Raw genomic sequence first — 22,881 nt, 5'->3', positions numbered from 1 at the left:
AGGAACTGTCTTGCTTCTGCCTTGGTTTATTGTCTAATTAAGGGAAATCTTCAAAGGAATCCATACATGTGTAGCACATAGACCCTTTGTTTTTCCTTAGTCTTCCCTGGATTTGTCTGCTCAACGTAAACACAAAAAGAAAGGCTTTTGGAACTTCTGCTCCATTTCCCTTTCTCCTACACTGATTCCGTGTTGACAAAAACATATTTCGTGCTTCATATAACCAACACATACATATACATATAAAATACTTTACATATAAAATATTTTGCATAGCTATGCAAGAGTAAAACTCTTCCTCACAAGGCAAGAATAAGCCTTCTAGAAATGGGAGAAGAATAAAGGCACTTGCTGAAAGAATTTATTAATCCTAAATATGTTGGCAATTTAGCTTGGTCACATCATTCTCCGAATATGCTTTCTTGGAAATATCAAAGTATTCTCCATAGAAGTCATATAAATAAAACCAATTTCTTTTTATGGGTTAATATTTGTAACAAAGAGCATGACTTATGCTGTGTGGTTTACTACTTAGCATGAAATAAGTCTGAAAACTGTTTAAATGCTGAGTTTTCTTTTTATTTCAGAAGCCAAAGCACCCAAAGAGGAGGCTGCCAAGCCAAAAGGTCCCATCAAAGGTAACATTTATTTCCCTGTACCTGTATTGTAACCTTTCAGTCTGGAAAACTTTACATTTGGGGGGAAAAAGTTTCAAAATTTATAACAATCTTTATTATTCCTAATTGATTCTGCTAAAACTAGTATGTCTTCTGATATTTCAAGTAATACACCTTTAATATTATTTGACTGGGTATTATATATATAACCAATATATTTTAGCATAACAAACCCTATAAGTTCTTAGCTTCATTCTTCATATACATGATATTTATATATGACAGATAAAATGATTAGACATTGATCTAGATATTTTATACGTGGGTTTAAAACTGGGCAAAATGAAGAGCATTTATTATTCACAGATTCTTTATGCCATTTCATTTTCCTGTCCTAAAGAAGGCAGTATAAATTCAATTGACCTTTCAATTGCCTGGTCTTTAATTATCTGTTCTTGACTTCTAGTTGCTCTATCACTGGTTTTATCCAGCAGGCAGCAAAGTATGCACTTTCTAACCCTGACAGAAATGCCAAATCAATTTTTAATTTTATTTTGAAATAGGTGTAGCAAAAAAGACTCCTTCACCAATAGAACTTGAAAAGAAAAAGTTAAGACCAGGAAGTGGTGGGGAGAAACCTCCTGATGAAGCCCCGTTCACCTACCAGCTAAAGGCTGTGCCACTCAAGTTTGTGAAAGAAATGAAAGACATCATCTTGACTGAAGCAGAGTCAATTGGCTCTTCTGCAATTTTTGAATGTTTAGTCTCCCCCTCTACTGCCATTACAAGCTGGATGAAAGATGGTAGCAATATCCGTGAGAGCCCCAAGCACAGATTCATCGCAGATGGTAAAGACAGAAAGCTGCATATCATTGATGTTCAACTTTCTGATGCGGGCGAATACACCTGTGTTTTACGTTTGGGAAATAAAGAAAAGACCTCCACAGCTAAACTTATTGTAGAAGGTAATTTCCAGTCTTCTGAATATGGTCCATATTAACTTTAACACAATAAACCTCAGTAGCAACTTTTATTATAATTTTAGACAAAACCTCTTATTTCCAAATTTTGTTTCATTGAAAATACTGTATGTATTGAAAAGTCTTTGCGGGTTGTTAATATTGAAATTCTCCACAGAACTTCCTGTGCGTTTTGTAAAAACACTTGAAGAGGAAGTCACAGTGGTCAAAGGACAGCCATTGTACTTGAGCTGCGAGTTAAACAAAGAGCGTGATGTGGTCTGGAGGAAGGATGGGAAGATTGTGGTAGAGAAACCTGGCAAAATTGTGCCTGGCGTCATTGGCTTGATGCGGGCCCTGACTATCAATGATGCAGATGACTCCGATGCTGGAACGTACACAGTTACTGTGGAAAATGCCAACAATCTGGAATGTTCCTCCTGCGTAAAAGTCGTAGGTTAGTACTTTGCTGGGGAATTTCTGCTTATTAGTACACAAAGAAAGTGTGCATCACAATAACAGCAGTCTTGTACCTTATCTAAGAGGGGGGAATATCCATATATCATAGCAGATTAATTATGTCCAGTTTTGACAATTTTTTTCTATTTCTGAAATTTACTGGAGAAGCTATTTATATTACTTGTTCAGATCGTAATTATTTTTCTGACCTTATTTTCATACAGAAGTCATTAGAGACTGGCTGGTGAAACCCATACGAGATCAGCATGTGAAACCCAAGGGGACTGCTGTTTTCTCCTGTCATATAGCAAGGGATACTCCAAACATTAAGTGGTACAAAGGCTATGATGAAATCCCCTGGGAACCAAATGATAAGACTGAGATAGTGAAAGATGGAAATCACTTATACCTCAAAATTAAGAATGCTACGCCAGAAGATATTGATGAATATGCAGTGGAAATTGAAGGGAAAAGATATCCTGCAAAACTAACACTTGGAGGTATAAAAATCTTACCTTTTATTCTAAAACATAAGTTTTTTGTGTGCATAAGGCAAAACAACACATTAAAAGAAAAAACATGAAAGCGAAGCATTGTTACATTGTTTAAAGCATTGTGTTATTTCATCCCTGACCAATACAGACCGTGAAGTTGAATTACTTAAACCAATAGAGGATGTTACCATTTATGAGAAAGAAAGTGCAAGCTTTGATGCAGAAATCTCAGAGGCAGACGTTCCTGGACAATGGAAACTGAAGGGAGAGCTTCTAAGGCCCTCACCTGTGAGTAATTTCCCATTTTAAGTTGTTAGTCATATAAAATAACTACATTCTATACTCACGTTTCAAATTTGGTTCAACAATGAATGGAGTTACTTCAGGCTTCTCACGTCTCAAAGAGGGGAAGAAATTTGATGTGCTATTTGTGGACAGCTCGGACAATTTTTAAAAAATTTTATGACAAGACGTTTTTACTTACTTTTATTAGTAGTAATTTTCAAAACTCTATAGATATCTGTATCTGAAACTTTTCTCCTCTACGGAATTTCTCTCATTCAAATACTAACTGAAACTATGGTTTTTCAGACTTGTGAAATCAAAGCAGAAGGTGGGAAACGCTTCTTAACTTTGCACAAAGTCAAACTGGACCAAGCTGGTGAAGTCCTTTACCAGGCCCTCAATGCGGTTACCACGGCCATCTTAACAGTAAAAGGTATTAGAACTCATTAGTAAAGCTTTTAGAACTCATGGCGTGGGCTCAACTTCATTTCACGTCCCTCTGCATTCTGAAAAACCTCATCGTTACTGTTTGATTTTCAGAAATCGAACTGGACTTTGCTGTGCCGCTGAAGGATGTCACTGTTCCAGAAAAGCGACAGGCTCGATTTGAATGTGTCCTCACCCGAGAGGCAAATGTTATATGGTCTAAAGGACCTGATATAATCAAGTCATCTGACAAGTTTGATATCATTACTGATGGAAAGAAACACATTCTTGTTATCAATAATTCTCAATTTGATGACGAAGGGGTCTATACTGCTGAGGTGGAGGGCAAGACTACCTCAGCACGATTATTTGTTACAGGTAAGAGCTGATGAGATCTGACTATAACATCCTCTGTTTAGGCACGTAAATATATGACTTTAAAGATAGAACACCATGTTCTAATAGCTACAAGTGACTACTGGCACCACTACTCTACTGTCATACTGCCACCAAAACAACTCCCTTAGTTTTTTTTTTAATGGAGGGTAGCTCCACTTGAAAAGATGAATAAATAAATGCCGTGTGAAACAGATCCTTTTTACCCAGGCAGATTAGAGTGGAATATTTCTAAAGGTAAATAGGGTTTCTGAGCATCTTATCCGTGCTTGCATTGCAGGTATAAGATTGAAATTCATTTCACCTCTTGAAGATCAAACAGTGAAAGAAGGTGAAACAGCAACTTTTGTTTGCGAACTTTCTCATGAAAAAATGCACGTAGTCTGGTTCAAAAATGATGCCAAACTCCACACGAGCAGAACCGTACTCATCTCATGTGAGGGCAAGACTCACAAATTGGAAATGAGAGAAGTGACTCTGGATGATATATCCCAGATAAAAGCTCAAGTGAAGGACCTGAGCTCCACAGCAAACCTGAATGTCTTAGGTAAACGTGACCACTATAATTCCATCGCCAGCTTTTGGATGGTGGGAGTGGGCAGTAATTAAATATTTTACAACCTGTAACTCTTTAATACACTTTCATTTTCACATTTTTCTGATGATCTGCTGAATGTCTTTTTACAGAGGCCGATCCCTACTTCACTGTGAAATTACATGACAAAGCTGGAGTCGAGAAGGATGAGATTATTCTGAAGTGTGAAGTGAGCAAAGATGTGCCAGTGAAATGGTTCAAAGATGGCGAAGAGATTGTGCCTTCACCCAGACACTCCATCAAGGCAGATGGCCTGCGACGCATCTTAAAAATCAAAAAGGCAGAACTTAAAGATAAAGGCGAATATGTGTGTGACTGTGGCACGGACAAGACAAAAGCAAATGTTAATGTTGAGGGTGAGCTGCTCAAAAATTTTAAATTTGCCCTATCTGAACCTGCAGTTGATTCGTTCTGTCATTCTAACAAAACTTGTATAATTTCAGCTCGACTAATAAAAGTGGAAAAACCTCTACGTGGAGTAGAATTGTTTGTTGGAGAAACAGCTCGCTTTGAAATTGAACTTTCTGAACCAGATGTTCATGGCCAGTGGAAGTTAAAAGGAGAGCCTTTAACTGCTTCTCCTGTAAGTCAAGATTACCTGATCACATGGGCGGGGGCTGGCTTGGTTGTTGGTGAAAAAAGATACACTTGTGGTATAAAATCTCTTGATGATTTGTAGGAATAACCAGTTATGAAATGATGTTCTTCTTTCTCTTTCCTTCTACCCCTCACTCCAAACAGCACTGTGAAATCATTGAAGATGGGAAGAAGCATATTCTGGTCCTTTCTAACTGCCAGCTGGATATGACAGGAGAGGTCTCCTTCCAGGCTGCCAATGCTAAATCTGCAGCCAAACTGAAAGTGAAAGGTAGGCTTTGCCTGTCAGCCACCCGCTTGTATTTTCTTTGCAAGATTTCTTATGAGACCCTGAATTGATCAGGGGTCATGAATGGAAGTATATTCTGGCTTCATCCACACCATCCTCTTTTTTCAGAATTGCCACTTATCTTCATCACACCTCTCAGTGACATTAAAGTCTTTGAGAAAGATGAGGCTAAGTTTGAGTGTGAAGTATCCAGGGAGCCCAAAACATTCCGTTGGCTGAAAGGAACCCAAGAAATCACAGGTGATGACAAATTTGAGCTTATAAAGGATGGCACTAAACATTCAATGGTGATCAAATCAGCTGCTTTTGAAGATGAAGCAAAATACATGTTCGAAGCTGAAGATAAGCACACAAGTGGCAAACTGATCATTGAAGGTAAATATTTTTATCAGATAGGCCACTTTAAAATGATTTTTTTTTTTGCTTTTATTTTTATATTTCCTCCTTAAAGGGCTGGAATTAATGAATTTTTTTTTTCTTGATAGGAATCCGGCTCAAATTCCTTACCCCACTCAAGGATGTAACAGCCAAAGAGAGGGAAAGTGCTGTGTTTACTGTGGAGCTGTCCCATGATAACGTCCGTGTTAAGTGGTTCAAGAATGACCAGCGCCTGCACACCACCAAGTTGGTCTCAATGGACGATGAAGGGAAAACTCATTCCATCACATTCAGAAACCTCTCTATTGATGATACCTCTCAGATTAAAGTAGAAGCTATGGGGTTGAGTTCAGAAGCTAAACTCACTGTGCTTGGTAGGTGTTTTTTTCAATTTAATTTTATTGCATTAAATTCAGCAGAAATTGGTGGAGTATTTCTTATATAAATTAGTCTTCCAAGTGTTATATTGCATGAAAGTAGCCCCTGTCCTTAAGAAACTGTCACATATGTTATCAGGCTTATTTCTAAAATATTTTTGCCTGAAAATATGAGGACTCTAAAGTAATAAAGATTCAGGCTCACAAAATAGCCAGTTAAAAATCAGAGTTGAAACTCTTAATTAATTATTGAGCCTGTGATGTTTAAAATAGGAATATAAATACTTTCAGTCGCCTCACTTTATCAAAATTATTTCACTAAAATGTTTTTCAAGTTTCTAATAAAATAGGAAACATAAAACTTATATTAACAAACCTCATTGTTTTTCTTGGCCCCTTAATACCAAGCAGATTACATATGAAGTCTAACATATATAGAATAAACTATTAAATGCAAACTATTAACTGATTGAGAAAAACTAATAATGTGACTCTGAAAGCTTAAAGGTAAAGCTTAGATTTGCTAAGAAATTAGAAATTTAGCTGACTAATGAAGTAACACGTAACTATGTTTAAGCTAAATTTTAGTGTCTTTCAAATTACTGTCAATAAAATTCTTCAAAATATAATATAGATGGATTAGGTCTTGATAAATCCTGTACATTGATTCCCTTTCTAACATTTATAAACTTTTGAACATAAACATGTTAAATGAGTGAAAGCTTGGTACAATTTTTAAATATACCCAGAACTCTATGAGATGCCCCTTAGATTTTCCAAGAGATTGTCATTTCCCTAGATGGTTAATGAAATTTTTTCACTTACTTGCAGAGGGAGATCCATACTTTACAGGAAAGCTTCAAGATTACACCGGCGTAGAGAAAGATGAAGTGATTCTACAGTGTGAAATTAGCAAAGCAGATGCACCCGTGAAGTGGTTTAAGGATGGGGAGGAAATAAAGCCATCTAAAAATGTTGTTATTAAGGCAGATGGCAAGAAGCGCATGCTAATCTTGAAGAAAGCCTTGAAATCAGATATTGGACAGTACACCTGTGACTGTGGGACGGATAAGACCTCAGGAAAGCTTGACATTGAGGGTAAGGAAATTTCCATGAGTTTCACTCTCGAAGCTTTTGAGGTTATTTCTGCCAGAAGCTAATGACACATGCTGACACTTCACTTTTCTAGATCGGGAAATTAAACTGGTGCGACCCCTGTACAGTGTGGAGGTGATGGAGACTGAGACCGCCCGCTTTGAAACGGAAATCTCGGAAGATGATATCCATGCCAACTGGAAACTCAAGGGAGAGACACTGCTCCAAACACCTGTAAGGCTATTTCTGAACTTGTCAACACGTAGAGGAGCTGTGTGAAATAGAAAAGAACAGGTGAAAAGTCAAGTGCATGCAGGGCATTTGAAACATGATATCAGGTTCTCTATCAGACCTTAAGCCAAAGAGAGATGTTAGGGTCTAGGAATGGGCTCAGACAAGCACACTTGTATTATTTTTGTTCCAGCATAGTGGGTATAAGGTTGTAGATATTCTGTAATGCTACTAGTTGTTTCAGAATTATACAACTAAAATAGACATTGCTTTCATGATGGTACTTGTGGGCTTTATTTCACAAAAACAAGCTCAAAGTTATATGAAGTCTCCTCAACAGTTATTAGTACATTCCTTTAACTAAGATATTATATCCTCAGAAAAAATACCAAGGAAAATTATTTCCTATGAAACCTTTTCTCTCTTTTGGTACAGGAGTGTGAGATCAAGGAAGAAGGCAAAACGCACTTCCTTATTTTGCACAACTGCCGCCTGGACCAGGCTGGCGGGGTGGATTTCCAAGCTGCCAACGTAAAATCTAGTGCTCACCTCCGAGTAAAACGTAAGTATTATGTCTTTCTGCTGAAAATGCAGTATACCCTTTTGCAGAAAATGAATATGAGTGAAACTAATTAAGATTATTTAATTAATTAAAAAACATTCTCAAAGCACAGAAACGGGCTTTCTTGTATTTAATTCTTTGACATTCTAATACACACGTGGTTCAAATTTTAGTTTTGGAAATGTCATCGACCTTGCCATCTGAACAAAAGAAAATTAAGCAAGTGAGATTTTCCTACTTTGTAATCTTTTCATTCAAAGTACCTATACATACAATAAGACTCTAACTCAGAACTCTTAAAGACCACAAAACTCAATTGGCTGTACAACTGTAGCACTGTAAAGAAAAACTGCTGTGTGGACATTTCAGATTCAAAAAGGGGGGCGGGGAGCATCAGGCTAACATTTTTGGAAAGTGTAAAGTGTTTGATGGATATGGACAGGGTATGTGATTGAGGGGCCCTTGTCCTCTTCCAATCAGAGTCTTAGTTATTTTGGAAGTCACATACTTTATGTAGCAAGAGGAACTTGACACCTGGCAGAGAGACAGATGCAGCACAAATTTCTCACTGACCCTGTATATCAGAATGAAAGGCCCCTACACATACCCGCTCCCTGGCTACTAGCTCTCCCCTTCTCGATAGCAGAGGGCCACATTCACATGGGAGTTAAAATAGTGGCCAGTCCTGTGGCTCTTTCCTTCTTGAAGAAAGCAACCATGGAGATTAATAATTAAGTCTGTATTTATTCTTTTGGAATTTCAAAATGAGTAATCCAAAGCTGTTTCCTTCCTCTCAAAAAGCACGAGTAATTGGTCTTCTGAGACCTCTGAAGGATGTCACAGTGACTGCAGGGGAAACAGCCACTTTCGACTGTGAGCTCTCTTATGAGGATATCCCAGTGGAATGGTATCTCAAAGGGAAGAAACTGGAGCCCAGCGAGAAGGTAAAAAGCAGGCGTCTCGTTGCCTTGTCTTGTTCTTCCTTTCTCTCTCAGGTTCTTTGTCTTCTCTTGTATGTTCCTTATTCTCTGCTCTTTCTCATGACCTCTCCTTTCCCCTTCCCTTTCTCTTCTCTACTCTCACCTGATTCCTGCTGAGATTGTAATGCAGATTTTTCCAGTTTTTGTTGGGTTTAATCTGATGATGTTTTTATTGAAATGGAAATAAAAATTTTAAGTACCATCAAGTTTTAGTGCTTTGAAGAAATGGCAAACACTCATTAGCTATCAGTGATAGTTTATTTGATTAACTGGAAGACAGGAAAGATCAAAAAGGCTTTCTGATTGGATGCACTGTAACAACAGTGCACAGCAAGTTTTATGACTAATTCTCTCCATGCTGTCTAGTGTTCTGCATATAAGGGGATTACCGAGAGGATTGAAATTCCATTTCAGGCAGTTGATCAAGTAGTCGAGATAAACTGCTGGGCAGATTTGCTCTTCAAGCATTTCTCCAAAGCTATTTTTAACCCTCAAGTGCTTTGAGCTGTGCAAATTCTGGAATGCAAGTGGACTATTTAAAGTGCAACCGATGGTACTGACAAGAAAGAAGGGCTCTGTGGTTATCCACATGTATGAACGAATATACTTTAAGAAGTTTTAGGAAATAACCAGCTCCTGGTATTAGCTTTTCTATTCCCAAGGTTTTACCCATAAGTAAAAACCGAGGCGATTATTAGATAGGACCAAAATACAATTTACCTAAATTGAGCTATGTATTTTGCCCCCACAAAACAATGTGTTTCAATTATCTTGATATTAGCCATTAATTTTGAATTCTTGAAATAAAATATATAGAAAATGTCCAACATGGGTTGGAAATAAGCACAGGGCATTACATTGTTCTATGACATTTTTTGCTCAATATTTCAGATATAATATCAAATGTAGCATCAAGGCTTCAATACAAATCAAACTTTGAACTTAAAGGAATATAATTAAAAAGAGATTCAGTTTAACAAGAAGCCACAACATTGATTGAAGTATTAGAAGGCAAATGCCTTTGCACAACTGTTCTAAGACAAACAAAAAAAACAGTATTCTACCAAAGCAATTAAAGAGTAATTCAGTAACTGTCATCTCGTAAATAAAGTCCACCTGTTATATAGATAATAGTGACCAATTGGTCTCCTTCTTTTCCAAGGATAGAAATAGCATCAGTATGTTCAAATGGCAGCACTCAAGTTACATATGAGGAAACCTTCCTTGCAGTGAGGTCTTCTAAATATTGAAGTGGGTCATGGGGCGTCTCCATGTTCAAGTTTGCTGTTTTAAAATATACATTAGTCCTATTAAGTGTGGCTTAATTGCATTCATGTCTAAAGGAAGAGAATTCCTTGACTTTTCAAGATCCTTTCTAGATCTATAAATTCATGATTTGTATATAGAAACACTACTTAAGGACAAATTATATTATCGTTTGCTACTAAATATCTTTAGGTCACATTAAGAGCTTTTTATTAAAAGATCAGTTTCATTGGTTCTAATGTAAAAACTATACTATTTTAATTTTAAAATGTAGACTTCTAAAAATCTTATTTATATTTCTTTTACTCAAAAAAAAAAATCTCTTATTATCCCTAAACTTTTTTCTGGGGTTAGAAAGGATCACCTTACTACAATCCTATAGGGCCCCTTTGTGTCTCTCTTGGCATAGGAATTTTAATCCTTTACTCCAGCCACCCAAAATACTTCAGCCTTTTATGAACTTGCTCTTACATTACTTAAATGTCTCTTTCAAAAGGAATTTAAATGTAAACTGTGAAAAATAAAGTCATTTTATTACATCTTGCAGGTTTTGTTAGTTAAGTCTATCAGAACAAATTTGCTAATATCAATTTAATTCAGGCCTTTCATATTTACTTTGCAAAATTTTTAGCCTCTAAAAACTACAACCAAACAAAAACAGGTTATTGGAATAGGAAATTGAAAGGAAAAATTTCAGAAATGAGTTGTTTTTTCTTTGGCCATCAGTCCAAGAAACGATTACTAAATCCTAAATGGCCTTTGATAATTTTGTATTTAAATTTTAATAGCCTGGTCAGTAATGATGCCTATTATGTTATAGCAATATGCTTCCATTATAAGTTAACCATATTTTAAATGGATAATGTCTAACATTATTCTTATATAACTCACCACAAAATCTTCAGCATTCATTTTATTGGTATAATTTTATGAAGTCCCTGTTAGTTTTTCCTTTTCTTTTTTTTTAACATAGTCAAGGTACATTGTATATGAGCTATTTCTTGAGAACCAGTGTTCTGAGCCAAGTACTTGGTAACAGAGACTATTCTAAACAATTTTTTTCCATTCAAACACCATGTCGTTGAACAAGTAGCTGTGTTCCTAGGGCGCATCTTAATTACTTTCTCCTATCCATTTATTTTCCCTTATTATGTTTTTGGCCTTTCTCAATTATTGAGGTAGTTAATTTAATAACCATGCCCAGCTCTTAAGGAAAAACCTTTAGATAAAACTTTATTCCTGACTTTTTCCTTTATACCAGCATAATAGTTCCACTGATAAAAATTTTTACATTTGTCTTTACTCTAAATGAACTCTTAAGCAGTGCAAAATAAATCTAAATGACAGGGCAGAGCAGAGTATCTTATGGAATTCTAAATGGTAGAACTAGAAGAACCTCCAACTGTCTTATCATCACTGTCAGGACGGCCCTGTCTGTAGCACCCTGATACCTGATTTTCCCAGTCCTCAGGTGCAAATACATGAAAGGGAAGAAGAGTCAACATCTTCACTGGCATTTTTTTTTTTTTTTTTTTTTTTTTTTTTTTTTGTGAGGAGATCAGCCCTGAGCTAACATCCGCCAATCCTCCTCTTTTTTTTGCTGAGGAAGACGGCCCTGGGCTAACATCGGTGCCCATCTTCCTCCACTTTATATGGGACGCCGCCACAGCATGGCTTACCAAGCAGTGCGTCTGTGCGCGCCCGGGATCCGAACCAGCGAACCCCGGGCCGCCGCAGCGGAGCGCGCGCACTCAACTGCTTGCGCCACCGGGCCGGCCCCCTTCACTGGCATTTTTGAACAAAATTAAGAAATTATACAAATTATTTTCATCACAGGTTTAATAGGTTTGCAAAATAATTTTAATTGCTAAAATAAATGGGAAGAATTATGGCTCGTTGTTGCACGGCAAACACCTTAGAAAATAAGGCTTACTTTCAGCTTACCATATGCAATCATTTTTTTCCTTCTTTTCATGATTTAACTTTTTTAAGTTCTTCCTTTATATATATATATAAACCCAGTAGTAGAATGTAGGCTATATATATTTATATATATATGTATGCACAAAAATATGCACTATATATATATAAAATTATGTAAGGGTAACTATGAAAGCCTAAAATTTCCTTAAAAGAGTCCAAACTATTGTTTAAAATCATTTTCAAGTACATATGTGATATGTATGATTATAAAACAACTTGGAAAGCACTATTTCAAACTGTTTACCTAAATGAATTAAATGCATCTATATATATTGGATTGCTGTTTCATATATTCTTAAACTGCACTTTTTTTCAAAAAACTAGGTGGTCACACGTTCAGAAGGAAGAGTTCACACACTTACATTGAGGGATGTAAAGTTAGAAGATGCTGGAGAAGTCCAACTAACAGCAAAAGATTTCAAAACGCAAGCCAACCTCTTTGTGAAAGGTAATTACAAGGCCTATTTTTAAATACATGTGCAGTGCAGAGGCTCAAAAATAATGCCAACTCTCAGTTATCTCTATATGATGAGAACCATAGATCATTAAAATCCACCAACTGGGCCGGCCCATGGCTTAGCGGTTAAGTGTGTGCGCTCCGCTGCTGACGGCCCGGGTTCGTATCCCGGGCGTGCACCAAGGCACCGCTTCTCTGGTCATGCTGAGGCCGTGTCCCACATACACCACCTAGAAGGATGTGCAGCTATGACATACAGCTATCTACTGGGGCTTTGGGGGATAAATAAATAAATAAAAACTAAAAAAAAAAAAAATCCACCAACTATCCAGAAGTCAAATTTTACTTTATGGCCTAACAAAATATTTCATTGACTGTTAAAAAAAAGAGTCCAAATTGGCTAGAATAGGTTTTACTTCCTCTTTCTGTCCTCACTGTTTTTATTGCATTCAATAAACAGCTGAAGGAAGAATAACTATCAAATGAATAATTATCAAATGAGCTATCACTTTTTAACCAAGAGTTGGCTATTATTTCTGTGATATTTCATATTTTTTAAAAACGATTTCCTCTGTATGTACAAATAATGATGAACCATCATTATTAGAGGAAAACATTCCAATGGAATCAAAGCTTACAAATGAAACTTAAAACTAGAGAAAGCCCTGGAAATACAAGAGGAAAGTTGAGGAGGTGCTGAAACTCTTGGAGAAGGAAAGGAGAAATACCTTCGCTAATTAGTATGATTCTTTCAGAACCCCCAGTTGAATTCACTAAGCCTCTTGAGGACCAGACGGTCGAAGAAGAAGCCACTGCGGTATTGGAGTGTGAAGTATCCAGAGAAAATGCCAAGGTCAAGTGGTTCAAAAATGGGACAGAAATTCTCAAAAGCAAGAAGTATGAAATTGTTGCTGATGGCAGGGTCAGAAAACTTATTATACACGGCTGTACCCCAGAGGATATTAAAACATACACTTGCGATGCTAAGGATTTTAAGACTTCCTGTAACCTGAATGTCGTGCGTAAGTATTCTTCTTACACAGGACTTTTCATTTGCAACTCTTTGATAACAAAAAAAGCCACACTTTTTGCATGCCCTTCTTGGCCTAATTGCATTTCTTGGGAACTTACTCTATCAATACTGACATAACCTGATCCTTTATATGTTTAATAAAAAAGTCCTTCTGCTACATCTGGTCTGATAAGGACAGATTGATCACTTTTTGCTGTGCTTCTCACTGAGTAGTGAGCAGACGTGCTCTTTGTCTAGTTGGGGTAAGCCTACTGTGGGAATATCCTCATACAGATGAGGACAAATTGAATAAAAAAGACAAGAAGGGAGCCATGATAAAAATTAAAAAAAAAAAAGAAAATGAAAGCAATTTCCACTTGGAAGGAAAATGAATCCTCAGATGTGGGAAACAGCTAGAAAATGAGTGTGAAATTTCAGTTTGAATAGGATCATGCTAGAGGTCTGCTGTAATATGGTAAAGCCCATTCACATAATGCTGTCTTGGAGAATAAGAATGGATAAGAAGATGGAAGCCTCAATTCTTTGAGACCTGTGAATGAGGAGAGCTCTAATGGTTTTTAGCATTAACTCTTCCTCTGCTGAAAAATATCTTTTTTCAAAATACCACTTGCTAGCTCATTTTTTTTCATTCATTTGTCCAGTGATAACATTTTTCAGTGCAAATTTTGTGCAATATTTGCTGTTTAGTTAAGTGGCTTCCCATCTGTCAACGGCTACAAAATAGTGGCTTTGACTGTGCTTTCATGTGTCTTGTACTGTTTTTTCTTTCTACATTGTGGTTTCTCTGCTTTAGCTTATGAGAGAATAGCTTCCTGGATCTTCTTCTTCATTTTGTATTCACTTTGTCTCCACTCCAAGAAGGCTCAGCTACAATGAGCATAATCTTCACGCCTGTTAGCCAGCATTTGTGTCCCAGAATCTCACTGATCAAGAAAGGTCATCTTGGGAAGGACTCACAAGGAGCCCTGAAAGAAGAAAGGGCAAGGGCGCAGCTCTCCAGTCCCATACATCCGTGGACTTAATTCTGGAGAGAAAGGAAACAAGAGATGTGAAAAACCCAAATCGCCCTCTTGTACAAAACACATTGCTTTGTCGCACTAATAGATTTTATGCCTGACTTATGTAACATCTTTGAAGCTGATAAGAAAAAAAAAAGCTGAATTATGTAATTTCAATTGCAGACTCTTGCCTTTTAGCCATACACAAGACTGGTCATAGTGCTTCAAGCTGCATTATCACTGAATTATGCTAATTTCTCAAAGATTATGCTGGCTGCATTAAATAAGATAATGTTTCTTTGCTACTGGTGTTTCCTGTGACAATATCAACTTTCAACTCTGGAGCAGTATCAAGGAAGATTTTTCTTCCAGCTATCATTCAGAAGAACTGAACTGGCAGATAGATAGATAGATAGATAGATAGATAGATAGATAGATAGATAGAATTAGTTGGACATATAGTATGCCACATAATTTTATGAAAACTACAGAGATATGTAAAAAGCAAAGTATCGTACCTGAGTGGCAGATCTAAGTGATTTCAAAGTCAGTTGTAGCCCGTTAAGGAAAGGCTCTGCTAAAGATTCACTTTTTCTTAATATGTACCACAGTAATGTCAGAGTAAATTTCTAGAAACCTCATTTTGAATTCTGATGACCTTCTCTTACAGCTCCTCATGTGGAATTCTTAAGACCGCTCACTGATCTTCGAGTTAAAGAGAAAGAAATGGCTCGGTTTGAATGTGAAATTTCCCGAGAAAATGCCAAGGTCTGTGATTGCATAGTTGCTACCTTGTACTGTCAGATAACTTTATGTTTACTTTTGGTCTAGCCAAAATGGAAAAAAAAAGTTAATCAAACCTATCTCTGATCATCGCTTTACTTTTAGATGAAAGATTATTACTTTAGTGTGAAATACCTATTTGATTTAATTCTTCTCTTTTTAGTACTATTCATTTACTATTACTCGCAAAACACTGGACTCACAATCAGGAGATTTAGATATTATTAGGTTGAACCATATGAAATTGCTATTGTCTTAGGTTAAAAACAGTGAAATATCAGCAATTTCATATGTCTCAACTAAGTACTCCTGGTTGCCATTAACTACCATTGGCAAGTCAACCTTGAGTCTCATTCTACACATCCGGAAAATGAAGGAATTGGTCTGCATGATCTCTAAAGCCCTCTCTGGCTCTAAACTTATATGACTTCATTATTTTTAATAATTGATAATAGTATCACAGCAGCTCACTTAATAACTGAAGAAGTTTGTTCTTGCCTTTTTGGGGTTTAGTTGTATTTGTATTTACCACTTTGGTTCTTCATACTATCAAGTCTTGTTGGTTGCTTTCAGAAAAACTCAGGATCATAGTTTCTCTTAAGGAAACACATGTGAAGGAACAACAAGAAAACTTGATAAAGGTATTTATTTATCTTAAACCTTATATAGGTTCACTGGTTCAAAGATGGTGCTGAAATTAAAAAGGGCAAAAAATATGATATCATATCTAAGGGAGCAGTGCGCATTCTTGTCATCAACAAGTGTCTCCTGGATGATGAAGCGGAATATTCCTGTGAAGTAAGGACAGCGAGAACTTCTGGCATGCTGACAGTAGTGGGTAAGAGTGACGTCTTTCTTTACGGAAGTATATGTGCTGGAAAGAAATAATCATTTCTAGTCTAACTCAATGTTTTTCTTTTTATTCTTCTTGCAGAAGAAGAAGCTGTCTTTACCAAAAATCTTACCAACATTGATGTTAGTGAAACAGACACTATAAAACTGGTTTGCGAAGTCTCCAAGCCTGGGGCAGAAGTGACTTGGTACAAAGGGGATGAAGAGATCATTGAAACAGGAAGATATGAAATACTTACTGATGGACGAAAGAGAATTCTGGTCATTCAGAACGCTCTCCTTGAGGATACTGGCAACTACAACTGCCGACTCCCAAGTTCTCGAACTGATGGCAAAGTCAAAGTACATGGTATGAAAGTTACAATGAGTAATATTTTATCTAAGAAATTCATACATGTTGCATTTAAAGTACAAATGCTTAAGTTTTCAATATCTTGCAACTTTTTCTTTCCAGAACTTGCTGCTGAATTTATCTCAAAGCCTCAAAACCTTGAAATACTTGAAGGAGAAAAAGCTGAATTTGTCTGCTCTATATCAAAGGAAAGCTTTGAAGTCCAGTGGAAGAGGGATGATAAGATACTTGAACCTGGAGACAAATATGACATTATTGCTGACGGCAAAAAGAGGATCCTAGTTGTGAAAGATGCCACGCTACAAGATATGGGCACTTACGTAGTCATGGTTGGGGCCGCCAGAGCAGCAGCTCACTTGACAGTAATTGGTAAGTTTGTTTTTGCTTCTTGGGTTTACTTACATTTATATCTACCACTTTGGTCCTTCTTCATACTAAAAAGCCTTGTTGGTTGCTTTCAGAAAAACTCAGGATTGTAGTTCCTCTTAAGGACACCCGTGTGAAGGAACAAGAAGAAGTCATCTTCAACTGTGAAGTCAATACTGAAGGTGCCAAAGCCAAATGGTTCAGAAATGATGAAGCCATATTTGATAGTTCAAAATACATTATTCTCCAAAAAGACCTGGTCTACACCCTCAGAATTAGAAATGCACGGTTAGATGACCAAGCCAACTATAGTGTGTCTCTGACCAATCATAGAGGTGAAAATGTTAAGAGTGCAGCCAATCTAATAGTAGAAGGTAAGTCACTTATATGGCATTAGAGAATTTTTAAATTAATTTGTATTATGAAAACAATTAAAGTTATTATTCTTCTACTTTACAACAGAGGAAGACCTTAGGATTGTTGAGCCTCTTAAAGATATTGAAACAATGGAGAAGAAATCTGTCACATTCTGGTGCAAGGTGAATCGTCTCAATGTAACACTGAAGTGGACCAAAAATGGAGAAGAAGTGGCTTTTGACAACCGTGTTTTATACAGAATTGATAAATATAAGCACTCTCTAATCATTAAAGACTGTGGCTTCCCAGATGAGGGTGAATACATTGTCACGGCTGGACGAGATAAATCTGTTGCTGAGCTTCTCATCGTAGAAGCCCCTACAGAATTTGTGGAACACCTGGAAGACCAGACAGTCACTGAGTTCGATGATGCTGTCTTCTCCTGCCAGCTCTCCAGGGAGAAAGCAAATGTAAAATGGTACAGAAATGGGAGAGAAATCAAAGAAGGCAAAAAGTAAGTGAAAGCTTCTTAATCTCTATTTCTGTAGCTATATATACACTTTTGACAATTGAGTGGTCCTTATGCAAGCTAACCAATCACTCAATCTCTTCTTTTAGATACAAATTTGAAAAAGATGGAAGTATACATAGACTCATTATAAAAGATTGCAGGCTGGAAGATGAATGTGAATATGCTTGTGGAGTAGATGACAGGAAGTCTCGAGCTAGACTTTTTGTGGAAGGTACATTTTGAATGAAAGGACAATTTTAATATTAGTACCTGTTTTTAAAAGTTGTTAATCCAAATACAAACATGTTTGTATTTATTTCACATTTTCTTTTCAGAAATCCCTGTTGAGATCATCAGGCCTCCCCAAGATATTCTTGAAGCCCCTGGTACTGATGTTGTCTTTTGGGCTGAACTCAACAAAGATAAGGTGGAAGTCCAGTGGCTGAAAAATAACATGGTTATTGTCCAGGGTGACAAACACCAGATGATGAGTGAAGGAAAGATACACAGGCTACAGATTTGTGATATTAAGCCCCGTGACCAGGGTGAATACAGATTTATTGCCAAAGATAAAGAAGCCAGAGCTAAGCTTGAACTGGCAGGTAAGTCCCTTTCTTTTATTTTCAAATATTCTTACAATATCACAGATACTGTGTAAGTTTCAGATTTCACAGTTAATTAATGACATAATGCTTGTGAAAGCCTTTAATTCCTGTTAAGCCCTATCCACATGTTAACTATTCTAATTTCTTTTACTACAAAGTGTCCTCAGTAAGAGGAAATTGATAGCATTCCTCTTTATATGCCAGAACCTTGAGCAGTTCCTGGCACATGGTGTCTATTCATTAATTCCTAGAATTAATCTATCGCCCTTAGAATCTTCCCAGCAAACCCAGATCTAGAGATAGCCCCATTTCTCTTCTACTTTCCAAACCTCTGTGTGGCCTCCTAGGTCTTTTCTCATCCTGACCCAAGCTTCCAAGACATCCTTATCGGTTGTCATTATGAAAAAGCCATTAGTGTACCTCTTATACATGAGAAAAAGTTTATCTGGTTTATCTTGAAGTATGAGGTGCCCACTTTAAAAAAAAAGAAAGAAAGAAAGAAAGAAAAACATGTTTTGCACTATATTTAATCCTCTGTCATTATTTTTGGCAAAGAATGGAGATTTTATGGTTTTATATCATCCTCAATCCTCTATTCTCCAGAGTCTGATAATTTGCAAAATAAGCTATGAGAACTCTAAGTCAGTTAGCGTTCTCTGCTGTAAAGTTACTGTGATATACTTCCAAGGTTACATAACCAATGTTTGCTAACAAATGCATAGTAAAGAAGCTATGGTGTAACTAGACTACAGTAAATAACTTGAAAGCATTCACGTGTTATTTTTCTCACTAGCTGCACCTAAAATCAAGACAGCTGATCAAGATCTTGTGGTTGATGTTGGCCAGCCTCTGACAATGGTGGTGCCCTATGATGCTTACCCCAAAGCAGAAGCTGAGTGGTTTAAAGAAAATGAAGCTCTGTCTTCAAAAACTGTTGATACTACAGCTGAACAAACTTCTTTCAGAATTTTAGAAGCCAAGAAAGGAGACAAAGGAAGGTATAAAGTTGTGCTTCAGAACAAACATGGAAAAGCAGAAGCATTCATCAATTTACAAGTCATTGGTAAGAGCTGGAGTCACTTGGACTTGACTGGCAAAGCACAACTAAAAGCGTGATAACACACTAAAAAAAATTTATATGTGAATTTCAGATGTCCCTGGACCAGTACGTAACTTAGAAGTGACAGAAACATTTGATGGTGAAGTGAGCCTCGCTTGGGAAGAACCGTTAACTGATGGTGGAAGCAAAATCATAGGTTATGTTGTTGAAAGACGTGACATCAAGAGAAAGACCTGGGTTCTGGCCACTGACCGTGCAGACAGTTGTGAGTTTACTGTCACTGGACTACAAAAAGGAGGAGTGGAATACCTATTCCGTGTGAGTGCAAGAAACAGAGTTGGCACTGGTGAACCAGTAGAAACTGCCAATCCTGTGGAAGCAAGGAGTAAATATGGTAAGAAGTTTTTAAGTAAATTGCAAACTAGCTTATCTTTGCTTTTATCCCTGATATAACCCAAAGCCCATGTTTTCTTCTGTGATGAAATCCAGACGTTCCAGGTCCTCCTTTGAATGTAACCATCACGGATGTGAATAGATTTGGTGTCTCACTGACGTGGGAACCACCAGAGTATGATGGAGGTGCTGAGATCACAAACTACGTCATTGAATTAAGAGACAAGACTTCTATCAGATGGGACACTGCCATGACAGTAAAAGCTGAAGACCTGTCTGCAACTGTTACTGATGTGGTGGAAGGACAGGAGTATAGTTTCCGGGTCAGAGCCCAAAACCGAATTGGAGTTGGAAAACCAAGTGCAGCCACACCCTTCGTCAAAGTTGCTGATCCAGTTGGTAAGCCCATCAAAAAAAGGAAATAACTACTTCATTAAACCCAGAAATTAGGCCTATACATTAAAATAAATCAAATTAAATAAAAGTTAATGAAAAGGTAGAACATCAGAAAATTTGAACAAAATCGTAGAAATCCAGACTGTGCCTACTTTTATTCAATGAATTCAGTAAATTTCATATTTTAATGGGGATGATAGAAATTATTACAGCATATACAGTCTTAATAAACTGTCACTGAAATGGTATACTTCAACTCTTTCTTCCATTTCTTCCATTCCAGAGAGACCAAGTCCTCCTGTGAACCTAAATTCCTCAGATCAGACTCAGTCATCAGTTCAGCTCACATGGGAACCTCCTCTGAAGGATGGAGGAAGCCCAATATTGGGCTATATAATTGAGCGATGTGAAGAAGGAAAAGACAAGTGGATTCGTTGCAATAAGAAACTTGTCCCTGAACTGACTTACAAGGTAGGGAATTTGCATCTAATAAAAATATTCAGTGTATGATCATGGACTTAACTGTATATGTTTTTTACAAATATTGATTTATAATTTTAGGTTACTGGATTAGAAAAAGGAAATAAATATTTATATCGAGTATCTGCAGAAAATGAAGCTGGTGTTTCAGATCCATCTGAAATTCTTGGTCCTCTAACTGCTGATGATGCATTTGGTAAATGGATATTTTATTTTTAGATTTGGGAATAGCACAAAGCTACTTTGGGGTACCAGGGATTTAAATACAGTACTAGAAACTCATTAATTTTTCTTCTTGGTAGTGGAACCAACAATGGATTTAAGTTCATTTAAAGATGGTCTGGAAGTTATTGTCCCGAACCCTATCAAGATCCTGGTTCCAAGTACAGGCTATCCAAGGCCAACGGCAACCTGGTCGTTTGGGGATAAAGTACTAGAAGCAGACGACCGTGTGAAAATGAAAACCTTATCTGCCTATGCTGAACTTGTCATTTCTCCAAGTGAACGTCCAGACAAGGGCATTTATACACTGAAGTTAGAAAATCGTGTGAAAGCAATTTCTGGGGAAATTAATGTCAATGTAATTGGTAAGGAACTAAACTTATCTAAGGTGGTTTGACAGTATTAACAAATACTAATTCAAGCTATTAATGATATTGACTTCTGACTGCATTTTTTCAGCTCGCCCAAGTGCACCCAAAGAACTGAAATTTGATGACATAACCAGGGACTCGGTACATTTGACTTGGGAACCGCCAGATGATGATGGAGGAAGTCCATTAACTGGATATCTTGTTGAAAAGCGAGAAGTCCACCGGAAAACATGGACTAAAGTGAGTTTTGAGCAGAAATGCATCAACTCCAGAAAAGAGTGGGGGAGATCTCAGAATGCTGGGGTACTATGCAAAGTTGATATGTCTTTACCTTTACCTTGCTAAAAAAGTACCCAAAACTTTTTTAAATGCATTGATGCTCATGCTTCCTGAGGTAGTTCAACCAAGATTTGGTATAATTGCCTCATTTTGTGAGCCTTACCAAATTTTCAGCTAGGATTGTTAAAAAATAAAACATGCCTACTCACTTGAAACCTGACAAGAACCCAATATGCCCCTATTAAGCTATAAGCCATTTTAAAGACACTAAGTACTTAACTCCCTCGTGGTCATTCTTCTTCTCACTCCACTAGATTACCTTAGTTGGCCTAATCTGCCATTTTTTTTTCTCCTCAGTTTATACTCATTAGTATTTTTTACCTAGATTTAAAATCGTTATTTCTAATAACCAGGGTGGTAGAAAGAATCAACAGCTTATTGATTTTGCCACCTGTTTAATGTGTACCAACTATGAAACAGTTTCACCTTATTTTAAGGGTCAAATGTTATTATGGGTTTTACTTTGCAATTTTTCCCTAATATGAAATTAGTATAAGAATAATCCTTAGCGTTCAAAACAACTTCCATTTGTATCCCTGCTCATGGTAAAAATCTTTTGACTTGGGCAACTGATTAACTGTATTTCTGTGTCCCAGGTTATGGACTCTGTGACTGACCTAGAATTCACAGTTCCTGATCTTGTTCAAGGAAAAGAATATTTATTTAAAGTCTGTGCTTGTAACAAGTGTGGCCCTGGAGAACCTGCATATGTTGATGAACCTGTAAATATGTCAGCTCCTGCAAGTGAGTACATTCTGGATGATTCCTTACTTGGCCTCTTGTTACCAGTTTGTGTTTTTAGACCTGGAGTTGAAGTTATGGGTTGGCAATATGGAGATTTCATAGTTGGCCTATCTAAGTCTTTCTCTTCAAAATGTTATAGCGGTACCTGACCCACCAGAGAATGTTAAATGGAGAGATCGAACAGCCAAGAGCATCTTCCTAACATGGGATCCACCTAAATATGATGGCGGTTCACGCATCAAAGGATATATAGTTGAAAAATGTCCACGTGGTTCTGATCGCTGGGTTGCCTGTGGGGAACCAGTTGCGGAAACAAAGTAGGTTTTTTAGTTATTTGGCACAAGAGTCAATGTTTACTCTTGATAAAATGACAATTTTTATTTTGGAAAATCTAAATATTCGTTTTTTCATTGAGAATTCCCCTGGTGTACCTGTCTGATTTTTAAAAAGTGCTCCTGAATTTATCCCCTACTCAGGGTTTTCATTAGTTATAATATTGAAGCAATCCAGAATTAATTTAGAAAATAGTATTATAGCAGGGGTATGAATTTTGGAAAGATTTATGAATACCAC

The 22,881-nt window shown here is 37.0% G+C and overlaps 1 protein-coding gene across 1 annotated transcript in view; it reads left to right on the top strand.

The window, feature by feature from the left end:
• Window positions 1-22,881, top strand: part of TTN (titin) — a 271,163-nt gene that overhangs the window by 160,925 nt on the left and 87,357 nt on the right. The window contains exons 174-209 of the mRNA XM_058549338.1: window positions 588-638; window positions 1,181-1,582; window positions 1,755-2,033; window positions 2,260-2,535; window positions 2,678-2,817; window positions 3,121-3,247; window positions 3,355-3,618; window positions 3,917-4,183; window positions 4,324-4,587; window positions 4,675-4,814; window positions 4,973-5,099; window positions 5,226-5,492; window positions 5,603-5,869; window positions 6,704-6,970; window positions 7,062-7,201; window positions 7,634-7,760; window positions 8,562-8,704; window positions 12,314-12,437; window positions 13,202-13,468; window positions 15,148-15,245; window positions 15,930-16,098; window positions 16,195-16,461; window positions 16,567-16,833; window positions 16,926-17,204; window positions 17,293-17,701; window positions 17,806-17,930; window positions 18,034-18,300; window positions 19,097-19,366; window positions 19,455-19,757; window positions 19,853-20,155; window positions 20,436-20,623; window positions 20,714-20,828; window positions 20,935-21,219; window positions 21,314-21,465; window positions 22,161-22,308; window positions 22,448-22,625. Coding sequence (XP_058405321.1) covers window positions 588-638; window positions 1,181-1,582; window positions 1,755-2,033; window positions 2,260-2,535; window positions 2,678-2,817; window positions 3,121-3,247; window positions 3,355-3,618; window positions 3,917-4,183; window positions 4,324-4,587; window positions 4,675-4,814; window positions 4,973-5,099; window positions 5,226-5,492; window positions 5,603-5,869; window positions 6,704-6,970; window positions 7,062-7,201; window positions 7,634-7,760; window positions 8,562-8,704; window positions 12,314-12,437; window positions 13,202-13,468; window positions 15,148-15,245; window positions 15,930-16,098; window positions 16,195-16,461; window positions 16,567-16,833; window positions 16,926-17,204; window positions 17,293-17,701; window positions 17,806-17,930; window positions 18,034-18,300; window positions 19,097-19,366; window positions 19,455-19,757; window positions 19,853-20,155; window positions 20,436-20,623; window positions 20,714-20,828; window positions 20,935-21,219; window positions 21,314-21,465; window positions 22,161-22,308; window positions 22,448-22,625 — 7,762 coding nt within the window. The remainder of the gene's footprint in view (window positions 1-587; window positions 639-1,180; window positions 1,583-1,754; window positions 2,034-2,259; window positions 2,536-2,677; window positions 2,818-3,120; window positions 3,248-3,354; window positions 3,619-3,916; window positions 4,184-4,323; window positions 4,588-4,674; window positions 4,815-4,972; window positions 5,100-5,225; window positions 5,493-5,602; window positions 5,870-6,703; window positions 6,971-7,061; window positions 7,202-7,633; window positions 7,761-8,561; window positions 8,705-12,313; window positions 12,438-13,201; window positions 13,469-15,147; window positions 15,246-15,929; window positions 16,099-16,194; window positions 16,462-16,566; window positions 16,834-16,925; window positions 17,205-17,292; window positions 17,702-17,805; window positions 17,931-18,033; window positions 18,301-19,096; window positions 19,367-19,454; window positions 19,758-19,852; window positions 20,156-20,435; window positions 20,624-20,713; window positions 20,829-20,934; window positions 21,220-21,313; window positions 21,466-22,160; window positions 22,309-22,447; window positions 22,626-22,881) is intronic.

This window comes from Diceros bicornis, chromosome 10 (genome assembly GCF_020826845.1).
Source record: "Diceros bicornis minor isolate mBicDic1 chromosome 10, mDicBic1.mat.cur, whole genome shotgun sequence".
Lineage (NCBI taxonomy): Eukaryota > Metazoa > Chordata > Mammalia > Perissodactyla > Rhinocerotidae > Diceros > Diceros bicornis.
The sequence above is the reverse complement of the archived record's forward strand: the minus strand, read 5'-3'. Positions and strand labels throughout refer to the sequence as shown.